This window comes from Lissotriton helveticus, chromosome 10 (genome assembly GCF_964261635.1).
Source record: "Lissotriton helveticus chromosome 10, aLisHel1.1, whole genome shotgun sequence".
Classification (NCBI taxonomy): Eukaryota; Metazoa; Chordata; class Amphibia; order Caudata; family Salamandridae; genus Lissotriton; species Lissotriton helveticus.
In genome coordinates this window covers 275,897,702-275,923,753 of record NC_136071.1, presented here as the reverse complement: position 1 = coordinate 275,923,753, position 26,052 = coordinate 275,897,702, and the positions used below count along the sequence as shown (strand labels likewise).

Genomic DNA, 26,052 nt, shown 5'->3' with positions numbered 1-26,052 from the left:
TTCCCAAAGGCATGGGGTGTTTCTGATGGACCCTTCACCTGCAGATTCCTCACCTTTTGAATCCTCTCCAGGCATCAGACTGGATCCAGAAACTTTGCAGCTGCTCTCCTGGGCTAGTAGGTGGTGCCACAACTCAATCTCAGCTCCGGCCACCACTTCATACTTGCCATTATAGAGTTGCACAAGGTACCATAAGGGTGCACAGACATTAGCTCTTGGATGCAAAGGAGTTGCTCTTGTCAAACACTTTATTACAAAAAAGTGTAAGTGCTACTTTAGGAATGTTTCCTTCATACTTGTCAGGCCTTAAACATTCACACTCCTGTTTTAAACAGGTGTCACTTCCAGATCCACACATCATCTGCTTGTGGTGTTTCAGGCTAGGCAGGGTACAACCTCAAGTCCTGCTGCTATTGTGGTTGTATGCTTGTCAAGGCTATAAAAGAACGTGATGCGAAACTCTCCATGGCCCAAGCTCTGGATGAGTGCTAATGTAACTGGTGCTGTTTCACTTCTAGGGCCCTCAACAATCGCACTCTGGATCAGAAGTCCTCAAAGCGGGCCTCACCCAAGGGAAGGGACTCCTAGATATCCCACAGGTTCTCTGTCGATCTTGTTTTAGAGGCAGGTCTTCAGTCTGACATTCTGCCCCCCTAACCCAGGCATCTACACTACCTAGTGGAAGTAGTGCTGGCACTGGGTTTGGGTCTGATGCCACATTGAAGGTTGAGGAGGTGCTTCTGTTCTTTCCTTCCTAAATTGTGGCCTTCATCCAGGCAATTTTGGTGTCCTTCAGAAATATATCCCCTATGGCTGTCTCCGGTGCACCTGCAGGTCTCAAGAAGCTTTTGGGCACCTGCCCAGTCCACTGCTGGCAGCTCCTGGCCTGACAGAGCTTGACCCCATCTCAAAGCCTCTTGATGGCAGTTAGGTGCCAGTTGTACCGTCTTCTCTGCCAGAGGTCTTTGCGGATACTGTGCTGACTTTAGATCTGTCACAATAAATTTTCCTAAGACCAAGCCCCTTCTAGTAAGATCCAGATGCTAGTTGCAATGATTGTTGAAAGAAGTGTCTTATTGACCTCACTCCATGTTGAGTACTATGGCAGACCTTTCTGGTGGATACTCTTATCTACCTGCACTTTCCTCACTGATCCACCTTCCTCCACTTTCTGAGGAGTGATCATGCAATCATCCCAGGGTTCGGATACACTACATCCTTTTGGTAATCTCATCAGACTCAACTCAGGCTCAGGGGTTGTGGAAAAAAGGATGGGGAACTGATGTCTGTGTGCCAACGTGCTGCCTTGTGTAATCCCATGGTGTCATGCCCGGGGTGGTGTCTGAAGTCTCAACGGAGTTGTGGCAGAATGTGCAGGAGAGCTATTGCAACTTTTCCAGATGCACACTGGCACCTAGAGGGTTTCAATAGAGTGTATCTACCAGAAACAGCATTCCCATTATAAACAGGGTGACAGACACAATCCCTTTTGTAACTTAACTTACTTTCCCCCTTGATTCCACTGTTAAGCTCCTGGTAAGGTTTATGCTGCATAGACAGGATTGAGCTTCCCCTTCTCCATGCGGATTTTGAAGTTCTTCAGTTGCAGACCAGAATGGCTTGCAAAGATTGATGATAAGATGTATGACTTTTATGTAGTACTCTGGATTGGTTATTAGTCTTAAATTCAGGGCTATGCTACGGGGAGTCCTATTGTCAAATGTAGAGTCTCTTTTAAACCATTGGAAATAATCAACTTCTTAAATTATTTAGCGTTTTCTTCATTCTGAACTGAATTGGTCTCCCCTTATGAGATGTTTGCTCAGTAAGACCAGTAGAGTCGACAGAGGGATATTTTCCTTTGCTGCAAATCGTCATGCAAATACCTTCTCTCTTGAAAGTCTATAAAGCGAAAGCTGTACCTGGTGCTACTTACTGAGTCGGCATATGCAGGTACACTCAGAAATTACAGACCTAAGAGAATGGCTTTTTGAAGAATATTCTGGGTTCACCATCAGGAATCTGGATCTATGCTTGTCATGAGGAGACTGAGTTTGAGAGTTTATCTATGACACAATGAAGTGGACTCCTGTTTCCCTGTAATTGTTGGTCTGCAGTAACTTGCATGCATCTCTAATGATAGATATTTTGTGGTATACAGTGATAAACCCAAAGCCTCATGTTTTTCTCTGGGGAAACCACGTAGTAAAAACTGTAATTTAACTAAGTTTGAATCTGTTGTTCTCACCCCACATTCGATTAATTTAAAGGATGTTCAGTTGATTGTATCATAATTAAGTGCTGATGCAACCTTACAAAGAGAAAATGCTGAGCTCCTTAACGCATCCGTCACATCGGTAATGCATTTTTACCAAGCCTTGCCTGGGTGTGTAGCCATACTTTGATTGGGTATAAGTTGACACAAACAAGTTTTACTTTCACATTTTAGGATGGGGCTGGTTGCCAGAGTCTTACTTTTTCTAGAGCTAGAGATTTGGTAGTGCATGTTCCATCTTTCCTCTGTAATTTTACTTCTAGGCATTCTTGTATACATTTCTTGTTTTGTATTCCTTTTTTAGAGTCTTAAGACTTTGAATCTGGTGTTGGTGAAAGACAGTATACCTGCACTGGTTAATGTACTTACAATACCTAGCCTGTTTAGCTACTTTTCATGTGGTGGTACAGAAAGGGATAGGCTGGGACTGTTCCATTCCTTTTGACACACTCATTTGTCGGATATAGTTACTTCCTTTGTGTTTAATAACTTTTGCCTATATTTTCTGATGTTTATTACAGAACTGCTTTCTGATACATTTGTACCTTATGCTTAAATGGGATTGATTTTTTTAATTATGCTTTTTAATGTTTATATCTTTTTGGGTATGTTTGTATGACTCTGGTCAAAAAAATACACATTTTCTGCCAATGATGATGGTATGGAAATTGTTTATGTGATTGTGAATCTTCTCCATTGCAAGTGGAAGTAAACGCTGGTGATGGACCAGAACTGGAATAGACTCACAAGTAGATAAAGTGGCTTGCCCTTCATCATGCATTGTCAGCAAGACAGGATTAGAACTCAGGTCTCCTGGAATCATTCTTTATTAGTTGAATCTGGAATTCTGAATACTTTTCTATTCATCTCTCCATTGGGTAGTCGGAGTTCACTTGTAAAATACAATTTCTTGAAGGGTTTCTCTAATGGAATAAACAGACTGATGAGAAACCATGATATTGCCCCAGCATTATAATAGATTCAACACACTGGTTAGCCCCTGTGGGCCCACAGTAGCATCACAAATGAAATGATTTCAATCAATCAATCAGGATTTTTGAAGCGCACTACTCACCTGTGAGGGTCTCAAGGTGGGGGAGTTTGAGCAGCTCCGTTGTCATCTGAAGAGCCAAGTCTTGAGATCCTTCCTGAATAGGTGCAGTGTCGGGCTTCGTCTGTTGCGGGGGGAGTTCATTCCAGGTCTTGGCCATGATGTAGGAGAAGGAGAAGGATCTGCCACACACTCTGGCCCTGTGGATGCGGAGGACCGTGGCTATGGCTAGGAGGCAGAGCGGAAGTCTCTCTTGGGGGCATGGAAGGGGATTCGTTCATTGAGGTATTGGCTTCCGGTGTTATGGAGGGCTTTGTAGGCGCGTGTGAGCAATTTGAAAGTTATTCTTTTTTTGATGCAGGAGCCAGAGGAGGTTGCGGAAGTGTTGGGTGATGTGGTCATGTTGTGGGATGTCAAGGATGAGTCTAGATTCGGCGTCCTGGAATTTGTGGAGGAGTGTTTTGTTGATTCCGGTGTAGAGGGCATTTCCATAGTCAAGTCTGCTGGTGATGAGTGCGTGGGTGATGGTTTTCCTGGAGTCAAGAGGATCCATTTGAAGGTCTTGCAGAGTATGCGGAAGGTGTTAAAGCATGTGCAGGACACAGTGTTGATCTGGCGATTCATGGTGAGTGAAGAGTCAAGTATGATGCCAAGGTTGCAAGTGTGGTTCATTGGGGCGGGTGGGTTTCCGAGGGCGGGGGGCCACAAGGTGTTGTCCTATGTAGAGGGGGTAGAGCTGAGGATGAGGACTTCTGTTTTCTCTGAGTTGATCTTCAGGCAGCTGCTGCTCATCCAGTTTGCAATGTCCTTCATCCTTTCTTGGAAACTGTGCCTGGTGATGTCGGGTTCCTTGTTGAGGAAGAGGATGAGCTGGGTGTTGTCGGCGTATGAGACTGAGTCTCGGCGAGTGTTTTCTGACGATGGTTGCGAGGTGGGCCATGTAGACGTTGAAGAGTGTGGGGCTAAGGGAGGATACTTGGGGTACTCCGTATCTGATCTCTGTAGGTTCGGAGAGGCTAGGCGTGAGTCTTATTCTTTGTGTTCTGCATGAGAGAAAAGATCAAATCCAGTCTAAGGCAGTTCTCTGGATGCCGGCGTCGTGGAGTCTGGTGGCTAGTGTGCGGTAGGAGAGAGGTCTAGGAGCATAAGGGCTGCTGTGTGGCCTTGGATGAGGAGGGTACAGATGTCATCAGTGGCGGCTATGAGGGTGGTCTTGGTGCAGTGGATGCTGTGGTAGCCAGATTGAGAGGTGTTGAGGATGTCTATGTTAATGACTTTCTTGATGACTTTGTTGGCGAAGGGGAGAAGAGAGATGGGCCTGAAGTTCTTGAGGTCTGTCGAGTATGTGGAGGGCTTCTTGAGGAGGGATTTGACTGCAACGCATTTCCAGTTGTCGGGGAATGTGGCTGTCTCGAGGTAGCAGTTGATTGTTTGTCGTAGTTTTGGTGCGATAGCGGTGGCGGCCCTGTGGAAGATGAGTGGGGGGTCAGTTGGTGCTCCGGAACGGATGCTTTTCATAATTTCTGCAGTGTCTTCTGTGGTGAGAAGGGCCGGGTGAGGAGGGTCGGCTAGATGGTGTCGCTGGTGGGGGGTGTTGGGTGGGTGCTGTGGTCTTGGTCGTCAAAGTTGTTGTAGAGCGTCTTGATCTTGTGGTGGAAGAAGGAGCTGAGTTTGTTGCAGAAGTCTTGAGAGGGAGGGACGTCAGTAGTTTCTCTGTTAGGTCTGGTGAATTCTTGTATGATGGTGAAGAGTTCCTTGGAGAGGATTCTGTCTTGGATGAAGTGACTCTAAGTTGATTTGATGAGTTGGTGGTGTGCCGTGATTGTGGCCTTGTAGGCAGAGCGTACTTGCGGGGTTTTTCTGTTTCTCCATGTTTTCTCCAGTCATTGGCAAGAGCGCTTGGATTCTTGGAGGTCCACGGGGAACCAGGTGGCTTTTGTGTTGTGTCGTCTGACGGAGTTCTGGAGGGGGGCGAGAGTGTTGGCGATCCATTGGTGGACGTTGTTGGCTGCTGTGTTGTCGTCTGTTGTGGTAGGGGAAGGAGTGTAGCTGAGGGCGAGGTAAGGTGTTCTTCAGTGATTTTGTTCTAGTTTCTGCCTGGAAGGCGTGGCGTGCGCTTGTGTGCAGTGGGTTTCGAGAAGGAGAGATGGACACAGTGGTGGTCTGTTCTGTGGTGTGACTGGAGCGAATGTTGTTTCATCCGATGAAGATGGGGTCGAGAGTGTGTCCTGCCATATGAGTGGAGTTGGAGACAAGTTGCTTCAGTCCAATGTTGGTGAGGTTCTCTGGGAGGGGGATGGTGTTGGGATCACTGAGGTTGTCTAGGTGGATGTTCAGTTCTCCGAGCAGTATGTAGTCTGTGGAGGCGAGGGGGACAATGTAGGTGTTGTCAAAGAATCCAGAAATATGTCTTTGGTGTCATGAACTGCATTGCATTTATCCTAAATCTTTGTGGCGTTTGAATTCTGCTTTTCCTCTCTACTAACCTTGCTCTGGCGAAGTCAACACCTGATAAATTGCCATTTGTATTTTTTAAGGTCAAATGTCATCTCACAAAAGCTCATTCTGCCCTTTGGTTTCACCAGCTAATTCCTAATTTTACAACCTTTCAGACACCCATTTCAATAAATTAAACCAGACATTAATGATCCATTGCTTGCTAGTCTTGTTGATCCAAAACTTGTTGTGAGAGCAAGCAATGAAACCAGGGCACTAGCAAGGCTGGATGTGAGAGGCGGTGTGTACCTCAACAAAGAAAGCTGCTTTGCTTTTAGAAAGAGGAATTATATATATGTTGTTTTCCTGCTGCATTCTTCATTTGTCAGTACTTGCCCAGGGAGTAGCAACGCCACCAGGATTCGGTTGGTACAGTCACTTGGCTGATGCTCCGCCATCTTGTGTGAACCATTATACGATTCTCTGGGTATGGTCGGGCCTCTACGAGCTCAATCTCCTCTGACTGAGGGTTCAATGTAGTTCCTTACGTAGTCAACAGCATGTGCAGCTACTTTTCAGAGTTTTGCAAAAGAAAGGAAAGAAAGACAGATAGGAAAAATGTAGAATAAGATAATGTTGTCAATCTGTAACCTGAAAAGCCTAAACAATGAATTGCTTTGAAAATCTGTTCTTTTTTCTGGCAGCACGTGACATCCAAATTGTGAAACCGTTGGAAGACGTGGAAGTTACAGAAAAGGAGAGTGCATCATTCCTCTGCCAGATTTCACATGATGAGGTCCAAACGCAGTGGTATAAAAATGATGCAAAGCTAAAGGCAGGAGACAATGTGAAGATTCGCCAAGAAGGTATTCTCAAAAACATATTACTAAAGGATTCTTTGGTTTTGCACTAGGTCTCTGAAGATAACATTTTCCACAGTGTTTTTATGCTGTGTATCGGCTTTGAGTCTATTTGCTGGCTATTTAAATGTACCTTTTAAGTTCTATTAGTGTTTTATGTACCACACGCAACATTTTGATACTATGTGTGTGAGCACTTTTCAACATGACATTTTATTGACACTGAGAAAAGTCCTCAACATTGGTCAGAGGTGTACACCTTGCATGTTAAAACCACATGCATTAAATCAAAATAAGACATGAGCAGACACTAGTGCTAGAGATCGCGGGTCACCCGACCAATAATTTCGCCACTTCTGGCTTCGGGCCCATATACTTTACTTTATCATATACATTGATCAGGTGACCACACAATCTACTACCAATAATTGTGAGTTCCCTTTCGATGACTTCTAGAGTACCCAACTTACCATCCACCGTTATGGGTACCTATGACCACGATGGGTCAGGGAGCTAGCTGTAAAAGGAAAGGCAGCAAAATACAAACCCAACTTTTATGCTTTATTTATGAAGTGACCACGGACAACTGGAAATTTTTAAAGCTTTATCTTAAATTCAAGTAAAAGGCAGTCATACAACTTTATCAAAAGAATGCTAGTGCGACAGGGAACCCGCTAAGTGAGAGGAAAACTAAGATAAGGGGCAAGGTGAACACGCTATAACTCTGAGTTACTTTAGTCAGTTTTACGAGAGAAAAACCCAAGACCATATCAGGAAGTTGCAAACTGCAATACAGAAAATGATTTCTAAAAGGTAGGGTAACATAGGAACACTCTGAAATCAAATGCAAATGACTTTATGAAATGCAATGGTTGCAGGAGAAAGCATGGAAAATTATCACGTGCAAAGGTATGTCTTTATTGAAGCAAAGACAGAAAAATAGAAAGGTGCAGTTTTAAGAATTTCAGAGCAATATTTACCTAGACTGGTGTGAAAACCAACCCTGGCCACGGGTCAGTTAAGGACAGGAAAACCCTCAGGGAAGGATAACCCTCAGTAGGACAGATGGTGCAGAATGGACACCCCAGGACAGGACAGGAAACCCAGATTCGGATCAGGACAGGACCACCAGGACACGACCAGCACCCGCAGTTCGGAAGCAACGCCTGCGCTCCACCCTCTCTGCAGCTATCAGTCAGGACCCCGATTGGGTCAGCGAATTCCCCAGCAAAGTGCTCCGCCAGCACTTAAGGTTCAGTAAAACCTTCAGAGTCTATGGTCAAGTTTCGGACAGAGAGCTCCGCAGCACATCTGTATCAAGTCACCTATTGAGTGCGTTGGGTCAGTGACAGGTCAGCTATTCAGACAAGTCAGGCAATTTCCCTAGGTGAACCCAGGGTAGATATACTGTTTTGGGACAGGGTACCACCCCCCAAATGTTGCAAAGTGTCAGAATTCCCAATTTCGATTGGTCCTAAGGTAGGATTTGGTTAACACACCAATCAGAACAGACTATTACAAGCCCTACTTAGCATCCTAGGGTGCCGCCTAGCAAGATTGGGGTTCCCACGAGAAGTCGCACGGAATACAATGAAAACGTATACATTTGTTACAATATAGGAACATGTGCTCCATCCTCCTGGGTCAGAGGTAATTCTCCCAGGAGCATCTCGACTGTGGCTGCCAGCTGGCTGAGTTCCACGGTCCAAGTTTGTCTGTGGCCTCGCATTTTGAGCATGTGCAGAAAGGACCTTCAAAATGGCTCACGACCCATTCGGACCCCCATTTCCCGTGATACATGAAAAGTAAGCGAAAACAAATTAGTACATAGAAATAAATGAATGTATTACATGTCATGAGTTCACACTACAGGTTCATCATTATAAAAATATACTATGCATTATTGGTGAGTTGCAACGAACAATTTCACAAGAGCAGCAGCACAAAGCTTCACCACGTTATAGCCATCTTATTGCATATTACGCATGCGCACCCTTTCCCTCCAAAACTATCTCTACACAAAGTCACGTGAGTGTGACTGACGCATGCGCAGCGGAGGAAAGTCAAGCAGCGGCCATTTTTAAAACACGGATTAATCGTATTAGTAAAACACATAAGCAAGCTTCTCTATCATACATATATATCGAAAATAAAAGATTTTAGTAAAACATACAATTTGTTTCGAGGTTACAACGGTTTCGAGGTTCATGAATTGAGCAAGTCGCGATGCGAAATCTTGCTCTATCAATCCCCTCTTTGATGATATTTACTATCATCACAAAAAATGGAACCAGATGCCAACTTTCTTTCACACCTTGTACATTTCTATCTCTTCCAACAAGCGATTCAGCTTCTCTTTCTCAGTTTTGGTAGGGTGAGAATTTTTCACCTTTTTATAAATCTGATTATTCATTTCTTCTAATTCAAGCTCATCCGCACTTCGTTTCACTCCTCTCGCATTCACTTGGTATTTCTTTCGGTGTTTGCGACATTTGCAACAGACGAATATGAGAAATAGGATAAGACCAATCACTCCAATTGGCATCAGTACCTTTAACAATAAGCTTTTACCTAAACTAGCAAACCAATGACCTATATTGGAGAGACCATCAACCAGTCTCTTCCAGGCACTGTCAACCTCGAGTGGTTTGAGTTCCTTTTCCAAATTAGTAATGTTTTTCACATATCTTTTGAGCTGTACGCTTTTGTCCGGAATGTAAGTGCAACAATGTTGCGCCTTTAACATCCGGCAGACTCCGCCCTCTTTTGCTAATAAGGTGTCAAGAGCAAGTCTGTTCTGCAAAACCATTGATCTGATCGCAACCATTTCAGTATTGACCAGCAGGAATCCATGAGCTGTGTCAGTAGACAACACATCCACTATTGTGGACAATTTGCTAATTCCGTGAGTGTTTAGAACCACTCCCACTCCAGGTATCAGTGCACTAAAAATACTACCCATTATTTCACCTACGCTTTCTCTTTTACTACGCACTAAGCCATTAGTATTTTCATTGCTTCCAGCCATTTCAGTCACATGGTATATTTTCGGGAAGACAATGCCAAAATAGCAGCTTCCATACCAGTGATCCGGCAATTTGAAATAAGCCTTGTCTCCACATATATAATAAATTCCAGGAAACACAGGCTCTGACCCATTTTTGAATCCCCAACCTCCAATTACCTTGTAATTATGTTCACATTGACTGGAACCAATGAAAATGTTATTATAATAACTAGTCTTCTCGCGATGAAGACAGAGTTTCCCTTTCTTCTCGAAATCCAGCAACAAAGCAGGCCCTGCCCCGCCATTTGAGGTGCTTTCCATGTTCTCAGCCCATTTAGGTGTTTTCTGCCTTTTGTCATTTGCCTTCCTTTGGAAACTCTCCCTTCTCTTCTCTGCCATGTTCAAAAATATCTTTTCTTGTTCATGTAATGTACAGGTCAAGTTATCTCTGTGTGCTTCAGCTATGTCTATATTGCCTATAGTCAGAAAATAGTCTCCCATATATCGTATTACGTCACTTTTGGTATGTACAGGATTCAGATTTCCACGAATGGGAAGTTCAAAAAAGATCACGTCATTGTTAGAGTAATAGTACTGTAACGGTCCTCTTTTGTAAAATAAGGTTGCTAAAATACTACAGGAAATTCCATAGGTCAGAGGTAGGTGATGATATGTCACGCCTTCAGCCACAGAAGTAGGTAGCTTCATGCAGACATAGCAATCTTCTATTTCCATAGTTTCTACATAATACACTAACAAATTTGCGAAAACATTTAAGTGTGTCTTGTTTCTAACTCCGTGGTAATGTAGTCCTTCCTCATCTGATGCTTCTAAGTCTCGTTTTGTCTGTCTGAGTGCTTTCTCACGTCTTTCTACTCTTCGTGTTGTCAGTTCTTCAGTGTCGGTAATCTGAGTAGGGTCAATATTAGTATTTTTGCTAACCATAAAGGGAATGAAAACTGTTAATCCTATCCAAATTAATATAACTATAACTATACTACATATACACACTTTGCAGCATGTTTTGCAACAACTGCGGCTAGGTCTACCACTCACATTTGTATCAGACATTTTGGCTCAGAAGGAAATTTTAACCCCTCTTTGCAGCTCTTTCCAGGTATTTTTACTTGCTGACCAATTTCACGGAGGTTCTTCCTCTTCCTCTGCAGAGTAATCAGTAATCCGTTCTCCGTCGCTTTCGTCAGTAATATCAAGATCCTCAAAGTTTTCCAAGATTAAGTAGGTCCACTCTGGATCCTTGTATTTTTCGTTTTGTCTTTTTATTCTTTCACTCCTTCTCTTGGAGTTATCTTCAGGTATTTCTGCAATTCGGGGACTTTTTCTTATGTCTGCAAGTTTCTCTTGGACTGTTTTTATTCTTAATCTTAGTCTCTTAATATACCTTGGCTCAATGTGCTTCTTTTTCTTGAGTCTTTTAGCTGGCACTGTTACTTGGCTTTCTTCTAATGTCCTTTTATTTTCACTTGTTTGTGGCACTTCAATTTCTGTCTTCTCCCTTTCTGTCTGACTAGTCCCAGGTCTTGTATCTATTTCTTCTGCCTGGTTACTAAGCTGGCCTTGTTCAGGTGAGTTTTGATTTTGGCTTTCAAATGTCTCTGTTTCTGTGTCCTGAACACGTTCTTCTAGATCTGCCTGATCCTGCTCGAGCACCTCGATCCCTTGATTTTCTTCTGCTCGAACTATTACACTATGTCTAGTCTGTCCCTTTTCGACATCAGGAGTCTGTGGAGGAGTATCGATCACTTGTTCTGTCCCTGTCTGACCTTCTCCTTCGTCCTCAGTTTTGATGTGAATCTCAATGATCTGAGGGTCTTCGCCTGTGCCTTGCTCGACCTCTCTATTCCACTCTCTATCTTCTCTTATTCGCTCTCTTGTTCTCAGTGGATCTCCAGTAAGATCGATTATGGGTATCCAATCCTCTGGCCAAATCTTTTGCAGCTCGTCATCAGCTACTTTCGGACCAACATCTGTGGGCTCCTCGGCAGTACTGGTGCTTGGCCATACGTCATCGGCTGCCTCTGGACCAACGCCTAAAGGACCCTCAACGGGACTGGTGCTTGACCGTCTGATATCAGCTACTTCAGGACCAACGTCTGTAGACCCCTCAGCGGGACGACCTTCAGCTCCAGGCTCCTCGTCTGGTATCACCTTCTGGGTATGGCTGGCATGGATCCACTTGGGAACGCCTGCACACTTCACTGCTGTCGTCGTTACCAGGATTACTTGGCGCTTTTTCCCCCACCTTGGCTCAAGGCAACTTGAACGAGTATGCTTCTTTATCTTAACCCAGTCACCAGGAACCAATTTGTGAACTGGAGTTGTCGGGTTGGCGACGGCGTCTGCCCCAATCTGGCGAGAGATAGAATGCACTTGGTCACCCAGTTGCTTGCAGTATTCAAGTACCAAATCATCAGAAATGCTTAACAGTTTGTATCCTGGTACCCATGCTTCTCTCATCACTCTTCCCATCAATATTTCATGGGGGCTCAGGCCTGTTCTTTGATCTGGAATGCTTCTGAGTCCCATCAGAACAAGAGGCAGGGCTTTTATCCAGTTCAAGCCAGTCGAATCACATATTTTTGCCAATCTATTTTTTATTGTACCGTTTATCTGTTCTACCACTCCAGAAGCCTCTGGATGATATGCACAGTGCAGCTTTTGTGTGATTCCAAATGCTTTACAAAGCTGGGCCAAAATTTCATTCTGAAAATGAGTACCTCTATCTGAGTCAATAAAGACTGGAACCCCGAATCTAGGTATCAACTCTTTTAGTAGGAGCTTAGCTACTGTTATGGCGTCATTCTGTGTGGCAGGGTAAGCTTCCACCCACTTTGAAAATAAGCAGACAATGACAAGGACATATCTTTTTCCCTCACATCGTGGCATGGTGATGAAATCAATTTGTATTCTCACAAAGGGACCCCCTGATCTCCCAATTTTCATCAGTTCAACTTCTGTTTTCTTGCCAGCGTTGAACTGCTGACATGTCAAGCACCTCTGGCAAAGGGACTCTGCTACCTTCCTGAATTTCTTGTTGTACCAAGTCTGTTGAAATACCAGAACCATGGCGTCCCTCCCAATGTGTGATCCCTCATGTATCAATCGAGCCATTGGGGCAAGCAGGTGTCTTGGTAACACAGGCATACCATTTGGGCCCACCATGACACCATCCTCACGTCTCGGTTTACAACCTTGTTCTTTCCATTTCTCTTTCTCTTCCCAGGGTGTCACATGCTGCCATTCTCTCACTTCATCCCAAGTAGGCACTTCTTCAAACATTCTAAGTTGGCAGCTGTTTCCAACCCCACCCCGATTGGGATTTATTCTCAGTCGATCCATAGCACATTGTTTTGCCACCCGATCAGCGAAATCATTTCCCAATGATACAGGGTCAAGGCCCTTCTTATGAGCAACACATTTGACCACTGCCAATTCTTTTGGTAATTGGATTGCCTCTAAAAGGTCTTGGACAACTTTTCCATTCCGAATGGGGGTACCTGAAGAAGTCAGGAATTCTCTTTGTAGCCATAATTGGCCAAAGTCATGCACAACCCCGTAACAGTACTGACTATCAGTATACACTGTTACTTTTTTGTCTTTTCCCAATTTGCAAGCTCTTATCAGGGCAATCAATTCGGCTACTTGTGCAGACTTTACTCCAAATAGATAAGATGCTTCTTCAATTTTTTCTAACGTGACCACAGCATAGGCAGCACTTAGGCCTCCTAGTTCATGTCTTAAGCAGGAACCATCCACGAACCATTCCACATCATGCACAGGCAAAGGAGTTTCTTTAATGTCTGGGCGAGGTTTGGTACTAAACTCTGTCAGGTTAATGCAGTCATGCTCATTATCTCCCTTATCTTCCATTACCATTGAGTCAGGGAGTAGAGTGGCAGGGTTTAAAATGTTACATCGGGTAATAACTATATTTGCAGCACCCATGAGAATCCTCTCATATTTAGTCAGCCGACTAGGGGTGAGATACTGAGTTTTTGTACTAGTCAATAGGATCACAACTGCATGTGGAACATATACAGTTACAGGATGTCCCATAATGATAGACTCACTTTGTTCTAAACTGGTGCAAGTTGCAGCTACTGCTTTTAGACATCCAGGTAATCCAGCAGCCACTGGATCCAAAGTGACAGAAAAATATGCCACAGGCCTTCTGATCAACCCATGCTCCTGAGTCAGGACTGACAATGCACAATTGTCACGAGTGTCACAGAATAAGCCAAACTCCTTGGAGTAGTCAGGCATTCCCAGAGCAGGGGCTGTACACAGGCAATTTCGCAATTGTGTGAAAGCTGTTAGGCTCTCGTCATTCCATTCAACTGGGTCCTTTGCTCCTTTCTTTGTCATTTGTATCAAAGGTTTTGCAAGAACTGCAAATCCCACAATCCATTGCCTGCAATAACCTACAACTCCGAGGAACATTCTGATTTCTTTCTGAGTACGGGGTAACTGCATATTTTGAACTATTCTGACTCTCTCTGAGGTGACTTTTCTGATACCTTTTTCTATCTGGTGTCCCAGATATTTCACTGATTTCGAACAGAACTGTAATTTTTCAGGGGCCACTTTATGTCCCTTTTCACTCAGGTGATTCAGTAGGGCAATGGTGTCAACCACGCAATCCCTATGGCTTTTAGACGCCACCAATAGGTCGTCAATGTACTGTACCAAAACAGATTTTCCAGGTAAGACTAAAGTTTCAAGGCATTTTTTCAAGATCTGATTAAAGATAGAGGGGCTTTCTGTGTACCCCTGGGGGACCCTGTTCCAGACATACACGTTACTGTTGAAAGCAAATGAGAAAAGAAATTTGCTATCTGGATGCAATGGGATCGAAAAGAAAGCATGACATAGGTCTATCACAGTGAACCATTCAGCATCCCAGGGAATCTGATACAGGATGACTGCTGGGTTTGGGACAATGGGACAGCAAGGAACCACAATTTTGTTTACCTTTCTCAGGTCCTGCACTACTCGGTACTTGCCACTAGGCTTCTTAATGCCCATAATGGGTGAATTACACGGGCTACTCATTACTTCCTGTATGATGTTTGCTTCTAGCAATTTCTGTACTTCAATGGCAACACCTGCTCTCACTTCCGCACTCATTTTGTAAGGCTTAGTGTTAGGGTAAACTGCATTTTCTTTCATTGTTATCTGTATGGGATCTACGTTTTTCATCAACCCTACATCCTTTCCAGTAAAGTCCCATACTTCTGACTTCACTGTCTGCTGGAGTTCTTCAGGTAAGTCCTGTATAGTCATTCGTTTTATTTCTGAGTCAGGTCTAATTAACATTAGCTTGTAGATACCGTCCTCATCTGGTGTTTGAATTTCGACGCCCTTTGGTGTGCAAAAGATGGTACAATTCATTTTGCATAGCAAATCACGTCCCAGTAAATTTACCGGACTGGTATCACAGACAACAAATCTGTGCATTTGTTTAAAGTTTCCAATTGAGATCTCCATGGGTTCGGTAACAGGTGTACTAATCAATTGATTAGATACTCCTACTACTTGGATTGCTTCTCCCGAGAGGGGTAGGTTTGGAACGTCCACTGTTCTCACAGTAGAACGGGTAGCGCCAGTGTCCAATAGAAAGGTGACATCATTTCCATCAACCTTTCCTTCAATGTATGGCCCTGACTGGTCTACCGGCAAAGAGGCGCCAAGTACGCACTCCTCGTCCTCCCCTCTCAGGCCCCGTCAGTATTGGTCATCACAGAAAAAGGTGTCGTGCAACAAATACTGCGAAGTTGTTGTATTTCTATCCTCATTGCCTCCCCAGACTTCTACATCATCACCCTGTGGTGACTTCCCTTTAAATATAGGCTTTGGCGCTCGAGGCACTTGAATCGTTTTTACCTGTTGCTGGGTCTTTCTTTGCTTTTCATTCTGCGTCTGTGGAATTAAATCAGGTGTTTGGGCATTATCAACTTGTAAATACGGACACTCGTCTCGCCAATGTCCAATTTCTCCGCACTGATGGCAAGGAAATTTCTTTTTGGCTTCCTCTCTACTCATTTTAGGTCGGGGCTTTCCTCCATTCCCTCCCCCAGGACCTTGGTTCTGAGCAACTTTATTTAATTTACTCAGCTGCTTTTCCTGTTGTTCTGCGAGCTTTACTTGAGCCCACATCACTTTCTCCTTCAGGGCCTTTTTCTTTTCTGCCATTTCGTCCTCACAGTACTTTGCGTACCGTAGGACCTCATCTATCTTTTTGGTATGCCAACAGATTTTATTATCCTTTATCCACTGACAAATTTCGGGTCTTAAACCGTTTACAAACCTGTAAATGAAATGGGTCATGTCCTTCATCTCGATGTTATCTATACCACTGTATGTTTTAAATACCTGCAACAGCCTTTCATAAAAAGAGTGCACTGTCTCGTCCCTTTCCTGCGTGGTTCTATCTATCTTGGTCCAATCAGTTTCCTTTGCAGATACTTTTATTTTCAAATGTTGAATTACTTGTTCATACTTCCTCATCACTTCCTTTGATGGTTCCCCTGTTTTGTCATCTCTCGGGTATTCCTCACTAGGCCAGGCGATGGCTATTTTACACTCAGTCCACAGATCTACAGGGACCACTATGTCGAAGAACCCATCCAGGTCTTTCCATAGGCATTTCTGCACTTTTACAAATCTCTCTACCTGCCGGTACCAGTCGACCGGTTTTTCTCGTAATTTTGGGAAGTCATTTGTGAAGGACACAATATCCTGACGAGACCATGGGACATGTACATATTTTCCCCCTGGTACTTCACGCATAGGGCATAACTGTTCTGGCTTTCAGCTTCTCTTAGGGCGAATTCGGGAGTTACCTGCCTAGACCTGGCCTCATCTTTCTTCCTACCCCATCTGGCTTTCCATTTTTCCACGTTTCCCCATTTCTGCAATACTGTCAATAGTTCCTTGACCTGTGCCTTTTTCCCTGACACATTCAGGTTTTCCAAATCTTTGTCTGAAAATTCTGCTTGGTAGGGTTTCTGCAAGGGTTTCGATTTTGAAATGTCTATTCCCATACTAGCAGCAGTATCTGTTAATTTTTCATGAAGTACTCGGACATTGCGGGTAAGACTTTTGCACATAAACAACAGTTCTTCTTCAGAGTAGGTATTTAATCTGTCTAATCCTACGTTTCCTGCCATTAATTCTTCTATTTCTACTCTCAGTTTGTAAAGGTCTAAAGGTTTCGTTTGCGAAGTTTGTTTCTCTAATTCTTGACTCCATCTTTCAATTTCTTCAGGTGTGACCAAAGTGACACTTCTAGTACCCGAAGTCGATTCCATTTGAATCTCCCTCGCATTGAAAGGATTATGTCTTTTCTGCATTCTTTTCCCTGTATTTCTAATGGGCAAATCCAGCAGTGAGACTTCAGATTCACACTCACTCGTCTGTTCATCTACAATTAAGGGTTCTGTTCTGGGTTGTGTTATTACGGGAGTAATGACTGGAGGTTTTGGACTTTCATGCCGATCCCCGTACAATGAAACTACAGGTCCGATTGTTACTGGGATTGTCAATGCTTCAGGACTGGTATTTAACTGGGACATTTTCTGAATGATCTCAGCTCTCTGTTTTGCTAGAACCTCCCGCTCCTTTTCTTCCAGTAATCTTTCTATAGATTTGTCATGTAACACCTGCGGGGTTAGTGTGGGAGCATAACTTGGGGCAGTGGGATGAGTCTCACTAGGTCCTTCACCATAATTTGGTTTTGGGAATAAACTTCCTGTGCCTAAGGATCTTCTTTCTTCCTCATACTGTGACTGTAATAACGGCATTCCTGAACTTGAGGGTCTCATCTCGCCTCCGTAGGGAGGTCGAGAACAAAAATCTCCTTCATGGGAATATCCTGTCTCCCCACTAGCTGACATCCTGGGGTAAATGTTTCTGGTATCCACTGGTCCTAGACTCTCGGTATATGGAGGAATGTGGTAACCCCCTCCTACACTTGCGGACCTAACTTCTTCCTGAGGAGGAAGTCTTCGGGAAATATCTCCTGTACTGGAAGGTCGATGTCCCTCATTATAAGGAGGCGGACTTCTTGTACATAGGTCATCTAATAATTCATCATCCGACTCTCCGATAGGTACCCAATGTTTAGATTTTTCCAACCGTTTCTGTCCCCCAGTAGGATCATCTGCTGGCATCATGGGAAACAATCCCTCCACTATCATATTCTGCCTCCACTGTTTCATCTTTTTAGCTCGTGCTTCCTGCTTCAACTTTGGATAAAATTTAGTTAACCCTTTGTCCATCCGTGGCTTATCCCTTTCGAAAGCCTCGATTTCCCATTCCTCTAGCGCTTCATACTGCGTTAATCTAGGTCTGGGATGTAAATCATTCATTCGGGTTCTCAAATTAAATAGAATTCTGCTGTTAAATGTTCCATCTAACGGAAAAGCCAATACTCCGTCATCTTTCGTGTATTTCACCCAATTCTCCAACCATACACATGTGTTGTACCCTTTATCGAACATCATGAAAGATGCGGGAGTGTTAGGTTGCGGTATGACAACACCTTCTCTAGTTTTAATCGGCTTGTCCTTTTTGAAATAATTCTTCACCTTATTTACAAGAGATACTTTTCTCTTAGTTCCGTACATAATGTCGTTTTTAACTCCTTTCCACTGATCGTTCTCAAATCCCATATAACGTGGATCAGGTCTGGTATGCGGTCTATACGAATGCCACATACGATTTTACGAGTGATTCTGTTTACAAAATCACTTCCAATCCGAGTGCGTCTTTTATTTTCATGCGACCAATGAAATGCACGAGTTCAAATAATCTCAACCAATGGGTGCGCGGCCCTTTCGTGAGACAGTTCCCACGCTCCGGCGCTCGCCCCTCCTTTACAATACCAGCTCCGCTACCAGCCCGCTGCGTCTACCAATCTCAGCGCGGCACGGAATGACGTCAGAGCAGCTTCGCGACTGACTCCCTCCTTCACAAGGTAACGTAAACTTTCTTTCTTTCTAAAGTGCTTAGTGCTTGGTTAATTTACAACTAATACACATTCGCCACCGTGCTCAAGTGTCTAGACAGGAAAGAATTTGTTTCGCTGCAAGTAAACTACTTCCATTTACTTTTCACTTATTACGAGTAGATCTCTTCTGCCTACCCTTCACACTAGCATTGGAGAACCTGTTACTCCCCTAGACTCATCCACCTTTCCGGGATATATCCGAGTCTAAGGTTTCCCTAGCGAACCCCTTTGCTTTCACTCGAGCTCCGATGAACTTGCTACTCTTCCGGTGCGACCCTCACTAGGTTATGCCACAGTAGGAATTTTGCCAATGAACCTCGTCACTAACATTTATTCAATCATACATTCAGAAAAAACCCTAGTTAGTGCTTCCAGTTCTACCTAACCTGCACCAACTTTCCTTAAAACAGGTGACCTCAACGCAAATGGATTCTATTCACCACTCGCTATTCAATTCCCCGGGGATTCCTAACAACATGCAAAACGTTTTACGTACGAATGGATTAATACATTTAACAGTATGATAAGAAGAATAACAATTTTAAAACATTTCATAATTTTTCAAAGCAAACAATTTTCAAGTGAGTGATCAATTCCCTTGAAGCGCCTACTCTTATAGCAGCATCCGACTTAGCTAGACTAACTAGTCCTACCTATCCTTTAACTATTCCCTAACCATCCTCGATGCTACCAGAAAATTACTGCTAGAGATCGCGGGTCACCCGACCAATAATTTCGCCACTTCTGGCTTCGGGCCCATATACTTTACTTTATCATATACATTGATCAGGTGACCACACAATCTACTACCAATAATTGTGAGTTCCCTTTCGATGACTTCTAGTGTACCCAACTTACCATCCACCGTTATGGGTACCTATGACCACGATGGGTCAGGGAGCTAGCTGTAAAAAGAAAGGCAGCAAAATACAAACCCAACTTTTATGCTTTATTTATGAAGTGACCACGGACAACTGGAAATTTTGAAAGCTTTATCTTGAATTCAAGTAAAAGGCAGTCATACAACTTTATCAAAAGAATGCTAGTGCGACAGGGAACCCGCTAAGTGAGAGGAAAACTAAGATAAGGGGCAAGGTGAACACGCTATAACTCTGAGTTACTTTAGTCAGTTTTACGAGAGAAAAACCCAAGACCATATCAGGAAGTTGCAAACTGCAATACAGAAAATGATTTCTAAAAGGTAGGGTAACATAGGAACACTCTGAAATCAAATGCAAATGACTTTATGAAATGCAATGGTTGCAGGAGAAAGCATGGAAAATTATCACGTGCAAAGGTATGTCTTTATTGAAGCAAAGACAGAAAAATAGAAAGGTGCAGTTTTAAGAATTTCAGAGCAATATTTACCTAGACTGGTGTGAAAACCAACCCTGGCCACGGGTCAGTTAAGGACAGGAAAACCCTCAGGGAAGGATAACCCTCAGTAGGACAGCAGGTGCAGAATGGACACCCCAGGACAGGACAGGAAACCCAGATTCGGATCAGGACAGGACCACCAGGACACGACCAGCACCCGCAGTTCGGAAGCAACGCCTGCGCTCCACCCTCTCTGCAGCTATCAGTCAGGACCCCGATTGGGTCAGCGAATTCCCCAGCAAAGTGGTCCGCCAGCACTTAAGGTTCAGTAAAACCTTCAGAGTCTATGGTCAAGTTTCGGACAGAGAGCTCCGCAGCACCTCTGTATCAAGTCACCTATTGAGTGCGTTGGGTCAGTGACAGGTCAGCTATTCAGACAAGTCGGACAATTTCCCTAGGTGAACCCAGGGTAGATATACTGTTTTGGGACAGGGTACCACCCCCCAAATGTTGCAAAGTGTCAGAATTCCCAATTTCGATTGGTCCTAAGGTAGGATTTGGTTAACACACCAATCAGAACAGACTATTACAAGCCCTACTTAGCATCCTAGGGTGCCGCCTAGCAAGATTGGGGTTCCCACGAGAAGTCGCACGGAATACAATGAAAACTTATACATTTGTTACAATATAGGAACATGTGCTCCATCCTCCTGGGTCAGAGGTAATTCTCCCAGGAGCATCTCGACTGTGGCTGCCAGCTGGCTGAGTTCCACGGTCCAAGTTTGTCTGTGGCCTCGCATTTTGAGCATGCGCAGAAAGGACCTTCAAAATGGCTCACGACCCATTCGGACCCCCATTTCCCGTGATACATGAAAAGTAAGCGAAAACAAATTAGTACATAGAAATAAATGAATGTATTACATGTCATGAGTTCACACTACAGGTTCATCATTATAAAAATATACTATGCATTATTGGTGAGTTGCAACGAACAATTTCACAAGAGCAGCAGCACAAAGCTTCACCACGTTATAGCCATCTTATTGCATATTACGCATGCGCACCCTTTCCCTCCAAAACTATCTCTACACGAAGTCACGTGAGTGTGACTGACGCATGCGCAGCGGAGGAAAGTCAAGCAGCGGCCATTTTTAAAACACGGATTAATCGTATTAGTAAAACACATAAGCAAGCTTCTCTATCATACATATATATCGAAAATAAAAGATTTTAGTAAAACATACAATTTGTTACGAGGTTACAACGGTTTCGAGGTTCATGAATTGAGCAAGTCGCGATGCGAAATCTTGCTCTATCACTAGCGTGAGGTTTCCATGTCTCTTTGCCTATGGTTGTATAGAGTAATTGTTCCTTGCTAGTGGCCTGGGTGGCCCAACTTGTCCTTCCTCAGGAAAATGCTTGCCATATACTGTGCTTGTACTTACACTGCTTTAGGTCAGCAATTCAATTCAATAAATCTTTATTCGGATACATTTGTCGTGTCCATAAAAGCACAGGTCAAATCAATCAATTTACAAAATACTTAAAAATCTTTAAAATGCATAAAAATACAGTGCTCAAAGAAGAAAGAGAAAATGGCATGTGGAATAGGCACATAATTTAATTATTACCATTCACTTATAAACATATTTTGTTGAGACAGACTAAAATTCAACCTTCATTCATCGCCCATAGTGGTACGTGCACGAAAAGCTGCTTTCAAAAAGGAACATACTCGAAAGATCAAAACATCTTCTTCCAGACTAAGAATTTTAGTATAGGCTGTTTTATTTGGTGTACATTTGATAAAAATCACGAAAGAATAAAAGTGTACCATGGTTTGTTTACTATGATTCTTACATGGGCACATCTTTGGCTCAAGTTTAGTAGGGAAACAACCATTACAACGCAACTTTTACAACGCACTACCATTACAACGAAACTTTTACAACGCAAAAACCATTACAACGCATGTATTTACAACGCATGTTTTTACAACGCAGGTACCTTTACAACGCATACCATTACAACGTAAGTATTGGTAAGTATATAATTACCTTTTAAATTTTATATGTTTGGGTTTTTTTAAGGGGTATTTTTAGGGTTCAGGGTCAGTTTTCAGTTTTTGGGTAAAGGGGCATTTTTAGGGTTCAGGGTCAGTTTTCAGTTTTTGGGTAAAGGGGCATTTTTAGGGTTCAGGGTCAGTTTTCAGTTTTTGGGTAAAGGGGTATTTTTAGGGTTCAGGGTCAGTTTTTAGTTTTTGGGTAAAGGGGTATTTTTAGGGTTCAGGGTCAGTTTTCAGATTTTTGGTAAAGGGGTATTTTTAGGGTTCAGGGGCAGTTTTCAGTTTTTGGGTAAAGGGGTATTTTTAGGGTTCAGGGTCAGTTTTCAGCTTTTGGGTAAAGGGGTATTTTTAGGGTTCAGGGTCAGTTTTCAGTTTTTGGGTAAAGGGGTATTTTTAGGGTTCAGGGTCAGTTTTGGGTTTTTGGGGTACAGGGGTATTTTTAGGGTTCAGGGTCAGTTTTGGGTTTTTGGGATACAGGGGTATTTTTAGGGTTCAGGCTCAGTTTGGGGTTTTTGGGGTACAGGGGTATTTTTAGGGTTCAGGGTCAGTTTTGGGTTTTTGGGGTACAGGGGTATAAGGTAAAAATAAAATTAAATTAAATTTAAATTAAATCAATTAAATAAAATAAAATAAAATTAAATTAAATTAAATTAAAATAAATTATATTATTTTCAATTATTTTAAATAAAAAAAAATAATATATACTTACCAATACTTACGTTGTAATGGTATGCGTTGTAAAGGTACCTGCGTTGTAAAAACATGCGTTGTAAATACATGCGTTGTAAAAGTTTTTGCGTTGTAAAAAATTCGTTGTAATGGCATGCGTTGTAAAAGTATGAGTTGTAACGTCATACATCCGTTTAGTACTATGCCCTAACGGAAAACAAAGTATGTATTTCATGGTATCTGCTCTCAACCTAAACAATAGTCATCTCTCCCCTCGATTAATATTCTTCCAGAGATAACCTGATGGCAATTTAGGTGAAAGGTTCTCTATTGACATATACCTTTCTACTGACTGTTTGGACATCTCTTCAGCCTGTCTTAACATGTTATACTTTTCATATAGCATCCCCTGAAGTGATTTTTTATTTACACTGCCCAATTCACTAGGGTTAAAAAAGAGGTGCTCAAGATTTACGCTGGACAGGCTTTCTCGTACAGCCGAAAGCCAAGGTATGTCCATCCCCTTTGCGCAATTAAAGCAGTCAGAAATTATACTTTGTGTTAGTGTTGCCGCAGGATTCTGCCACACTTTGAGCCAGAAAATAGCTGGCCGGGCTCTGATGAAGTCTTCTATATATGTCAAATTCAGCTCCCTGTGACAAACATACTTAGAAGCAGTAATCCGTGCTCCTAGCAATTTTCTACAGAGTCTATTTTCCTCGGTTTGGATACCCTTACAACCTGAGTGTCCCCAAATCTCTGCCCCATAGGTTGCCACCGGGATACATCGTAGTTTGAAAATTTTAATGATAGATAATACTACCTCAACCTTTCTAGGTTGAGGTAATGACAGTACAGAATTAATAGCTTTAGCAAATTTGCCTCTACTATGTGAAACATGAGTAGTCCACAAGCCGTTAGCTACAAATTCCATGCCCAAATAGGGAAAGCTGCAGGCACTTTGTAGACGTTCATTTCCTATGGTAAATGATTTAATAGAGTGCTTATTTGGGCCACAAGCCATTAAAAAGCATTTATTAAAATTGGTGCGAAGGTCTAAAACAGCCATGAAATCAACGAAACCCTTTATTAAGTGCTGCCCATTAAGACCGCATCGTCTGCATATAATAGGGTGGGGAGAGTGCTGCCATTAATCTTAGGAACGTCATTTGTAAGCCTTAGTCAGGGAGTTATGCAGTTCATTAATGTATAAAATAAATAGCAGCGGGCCAATACGCATCATTGCCTGACTCCCCTGCCGATATTGATATCCTCAGTCACCTCCCCGTTTTTGCCAATACGCACCCGTGCCTTTAAGTCCCTATGTAAATATGCTAAAAAATGAACTAAAGCTTCGTCCAACCAGTATTTTAAAAGGTCAGCAATGTAAACTACAATTTTATGTGCGTGTTCCTAGAAAGGAAGAGCTTGAAGTGGGTCAGCCCTGGCGAGTTACATGATATCTAATTTGTAGTGGGTGTGGAGTTGGTACCCGTGACGAAATGAGGTGCATTATTTGGTGTAGTTATGTATCCTCGCCATGCAGTACACTTACCAACCACTTTAGGTCCAGTAGGTTTTCTTCTGTAAAACCTTCAGATCAACCCTGGATAATTGTGACACTAAGCAGCAAGGCTAACACAGAGAAACAAGTGTAAAGCATTTAAACAGCACCAAAACAATTGAAGAAGAATTTGACACAACACTCAAGAAATCTGAAATTAATTCAGAAAAATAGACAGTATTTTCATAAGAATTTAGAAATTAGAACAAAAAAGATCCACTGAAGAGTTCTGGAGATATAGATTTTACAAGAACCAATACATCAGAGCAATCTCACCAAACCACGAGCAATCCTTGGCAAAGTAAGCAAATTACTTAGGTAAGTGTAAATGCAGTCGCTAACAAGTACTTGGGCGACCAAATCTGGCAAGGAGCTAATCAGGGGTACCAGCATGGTCCTCAAGAACAGTTACCTTCCCAGAAAAAGCCGTCCTGCAGCAGTACCAGGCACTTTATCCGCGGTGCAATGGATTCCTATGGAGTGGTCCTTATGCAAGGGATAAAGGATGCTGTGGATGTGACATGGTCAATAGGGTCTTCTTGCAGGGATACTCGGTCCACAAAGATGGCAAGGGGGTCCAGTTTTCAGGGTCAACATCTCATGGAGTCCTCTTCTGGCTTGCCAAAGTCCAGTCCCCACTGGAGTACCAGTCACGCGTTATCATGGTCACAACAGTGAGGTAGCCCTCCCCCCTGGTGTTACACATCTGCCTTTCAAAGGTGGCTTCACTTTTAAAGCCTCCCTATTGGGGCTAACATCCAGTTAGCCTCCTCCAGGAGGCAGGTAACACCTCCCTGACCTGCAATCCCTCATTGTTCTCCATTCTGAAAGTTGTTGGCACGTCTCTCCAGAAGGACAGAAAGCTGTCTCATGGAGCACGCTCCATGTGTGTTCTGGAAGGCACAGGAGTTTTAAAGGCAACAAAGAGGCAGCTTTGCTAAAGCTGCACACTGCAACAAGTTACATTAATTGAGATATAAGTCGGGCTTATGTAATGAGTTGTTTGATACCTTGGAGTGCTTACTTTGGTCGCACTATTCTGGTGTTAGCATAGCTGAGGGGTCAGTGTGTAACCCTGTACTCGCAAATTGGGCAACAAAATCTTTCCACTGTAAAAACTGTAGTTTGGCATGTTTTACTGACAGGACATGCAAAGTACATGTCCTGCCTGTGTCATATGTTGCACCCTACCAAAAAGGGTCAGGAGGCCTGCCAGAAGGGTGACTTAAACACATGTCCAGGGATAGTGTTGGCTCTGCCGTTGTTTTCAATGGCAAAGCCGGGCTAACAGTGCACAACTGCTCTACCCATCTGCAGTGGTAGACTGGGAGATGTGGTCTACTTGGAGGACCTCCACAGTGGCACAGCCAGTGCTGCAGGCCCTGGGGTACCCCTCTTACTCCCATTGCCAGGGTACTATTTACTATGGACTAACAGGTAAATTAGCTATTTCCAATTGGGTATAGCCAATTCAACATACGCTTTAGGGTCAGGACACTGGCCCTGAGGTCTGGTCAGCTGGCCTCGGTGCAATGTCAACGTTGAAAAACCAGCAGCATCAGTTGAAAAACCTTGAGGTGACCATCCAAAAAGAGGCATTTCCTTACAGTACCATGGAGGCTTTCTGGTATTATGAGCATGGTGAAGATCTTGACTGCACAAAAAATAGCATCAAAGCAGACACTTTTAAGATAGATCGACAGGCTGGATGTATGGGGTAGAATGGAAAAATGGAGCAATACAGCCTCAAAGATAAGCTAACTATGTGCTCGGTTGT

General features: G+C 43.2%; 1 protein-coding gene across 1 annotated transcript in view; it reads left to right on the top strand.

Moving 5' to 3' along the window:
- The window catches only part of OBSCN (obscurin, cytoskeletal calmodulin and titin-interacting RhoGEF), a 2,124,484-nt gene that overhangs the window by 434,600 nt on the left and 1,663,832 nt on the right, over window positions 1-26,052 (top strand). Inside the window, exon 27 of the mRNA XM_078665296.1 lies at window positions 6,467-6,628. Coding sequence (XP_078521422.1) covers window positions 6,467-6,628 — 162 coding nt within the window. The remainder of the gene's footprint in view (window positions 1-6,466; window positions 6,629-26,052) is intronic.